The 2,609-nt window shown below is 47.6% G+C and overlaps 1 protein-coding gene across 3 annotated transcripts in view; it reads right to left on the reverse strand.

The window, feature by feature from the left end:
- Positions 1-343: 343 nt before the first annotated feature.
- UNC79 (unc-79 subunit of NALCN channel complex) overlaps positions 344-2,609 on the reverse strand; it is a 240,162-nt gene continuing 237,896 nt past the window's right edge. For all 3 annotated transcript variants that reach the window (XM_027767091.1, XM_027767090.1, XM_014582903.2), the window contains one exon: positions 344-1,043. In XM_027767091.1, coding sequence (XP_027622892.1) covers positions 843-1,043 — 201 coding nt within the window. In that variant the 3' untranslated portion in view covers positions 344-842. The remainder of the gene's footprint in view (positions 1,044-2,609) is intronic.

Raw genomic sequence — 2,609 nt, forward strand, 5'->3', positions numbered from 1 at the left:
ATGCATCTCGGTGCTCTGACTCTATGAAAATTTCATTTTATGAAACATAACCCCAGATGCAGTACTTTGTGCCAGTGTGGGGACTAGCCTGGTCCCGTATGTGTTCTACAGTTTTAAATTGAATTGTATACAAGTATTAACAAAGGAATAAAATTTATTAATTCACAAAACTAAAGTGGTTATCATAAAGCTTACAAGAAAGTACAGCCTACAACTAATGAGTTGAAAAACTAGTTTTAAAAGTAATAAAACTTACTGGACAGTTTTGGAAAATGATATTAGAAAACAAAACGATTGGCACAGTTTAACCACCTAATTTCTAAGTGCACTTTAATGTTCCTTGCAAGCTGCCACTTTTCCCAGGATGACAAAAAGCTTCAGTCAGGTGTCACTGGCTTATGGTGACGGTATTTTTTTTTTGTTTGTTTTTTTATTGCATTACCAAGAGTGGATTTTAAGAAAAACACTACAAAGGTTTCAAAAACCCTATTTATTCTCTATCATCAAAAATAGCAACAGGGGGACTTATACAACTTTTCTGTGAGTACCCACCAGTCTATTTTTTTTCTTAAAAAAAATAGAAGTTAGTTAAAGAAAAATGATTTGGTTTTTAAAAAATAATGTAAGGAAACACTTAATCAGATAGCCCAAGGAGTCATCAGAAATATGTGTAGCAAGAAAGCTTCGTTGCTGGCCCTCTCCGGCCTTTGCACGTCTTTTACTAAACTAGAAAGAGAATGTACAGTACCAATATGTTCCCAACCTGCTCGGATCAAATTGTTTTGTTTTGAAACCCATTATTGCTAAACCAGAGTGTTGACACTGAGAGCCGAGGAGTCCACTCATAGAGGATAAAATTGAGAGGCTGCTTCTGAGGACTGGATCTCCACCTGGGCCATCTTGAACTGGGTGCACTGCAGCCACTTGCGGAGGGCCGCCAGGCCGGCACTGCTCTGGCCAGAGCCTGGCAGCGTCCTTAGGCTGTGATGGTTCACGTTGTTCTGAATGGCCTGCAGGCGAAGCTGGAGCCCCGCGGACAAGTGCTGTCGAGAAAGGGCGAGACACGTTAGTCTGTTCCCTCCTTGTGCTCACGCGCAACCCAGGCAGTGTCCAGCTGTCTGCTCCTGTGGGCAGAACTTAGGCTCGGCTTGAGGGCTGTCTGCCCCCAAGAAGGCGGCCTGGCCTCCCCGCTTTGGTAGTGCTCAAGGGCCTGTACCAGGTTTCGAGAGTCACCCTGGCCCAGATCCATCCAAATCATGATAGGCCCATCTGGACTGACTGCAATGGCTGATGCACCAGCATCGGAGCCACACACATACTTGTCCCCAAGGAATTATTCCCCACATGGACAAGAGTAGCAGCTAAGGGCCCCTGGGCTTTGCTGTCAGGCTACTGGGTTCAAATCCTGGCTCCTCCATGGACAGCTTTGGGAACAAGGTTTTTTAGTCTGTATTTGGAGTTTCTCATGGGTAGAGTGGTGATGGTGACACTTATTTTGGGGGTTTTATAAGGACAACTGAGTTAATAGGGTGTTTAGATCAGGACTAGGCACATAGTGCCTGCTCAATACGTGTTAATTACAGCTACAGTCTCAGTGTCCTCGTGTTAGTGCACGTGTGCAGCCATGTTGAAAGCATTCCTTTCTCCTAGCTTCCCGAGTTCTGTCGGCCTCCCCTCAGCACTGTGTGCAATGGAAAACTGCCACAGATTGTCATAAAGGAGAAAGATGGGCATGAGAGGCCACTGGGACGTCAAGGTGGGAGGACAAGCACCTCACTTTCCAGCCAAAACCAGTACTGAGAAGAGGTGTCTGGACGCAGCCAGGACCCAGAGGGCTCAAGGCTAGCACCTGCGTTTCTCTCTTTTGGTGCCTGAATACCTCAAGTTCACATCCCATTCCATCCACTAGCATCCCTCCCCACTCTAAGCAGAAATCTAGCAAGAATGCTCCATCTGCTCTCCACTTCCTCTAAGGCTCCCACTGCTGTGGGCCAGGGCCAGTTTTAGATGGAGCAGGTGTCCGGCTTTGCATCTTAATCTCCTGGCGCAGTAACCTGTCGGCTAGTCATGGAGAACGTTTGTGCCTACGAGGACAAAGTGGAAGGCAGTGCCTGGGATTGGGAAATACTTTGGTCAGGCCTTTCCCATCCAGGCTGTGAGACTCCATCCAAGTCCCTCTTCATTTTGGCCCTAAATTTCCTTGCATATAAAACTAGCTCAATACTGTCGTTCATTCAATGCTATCCTTTCTTTGTGGAATCCTTTCCCTCATAGAAAACCCGTCTAGGGGCCAGGACATACCGCTGGATGAACCTGGGACCAGCTCCCAGGGGCATCTTCCAAGCACAGGGTGGCCTTCTGGCCTGTGTTCTAACTGGCAACCGAGGCTCACGTGGACTCTGAGAAGCTCTCCCAACTTCTGCATCCTCCTTAACGCTGCACAATAGCATAGTGGGTCCTGCTGTCACCCTCTGCTTGCTGGCCCCTTCCCTGGCCCATAGGTCTCCTGTGTCATCAGCCCTCTAAGACCTGGAGCAGGCAGAATTCCACTTGCTCCATTGTACGGGCAGCAACGACAATCCCTAGGCATGCCGTGACATTCTCCAGAG

Source organism: Tupaia chinensis, unplaced genomic scaffold (assembly GCF_000334495.1).
Source record: "Tupaia chinensis unplaced genomic scaffold, TupChi_1.0 Scaffold143913_1, whole genome shotgun sequence".
Taxonomy (NCBI): domain Eukaryota; kingdom Metazoa; phylum Chordata; class Mammalia; order Scandentia; family Tupaiidae; genus Tupaia; species Tupaia belangeri.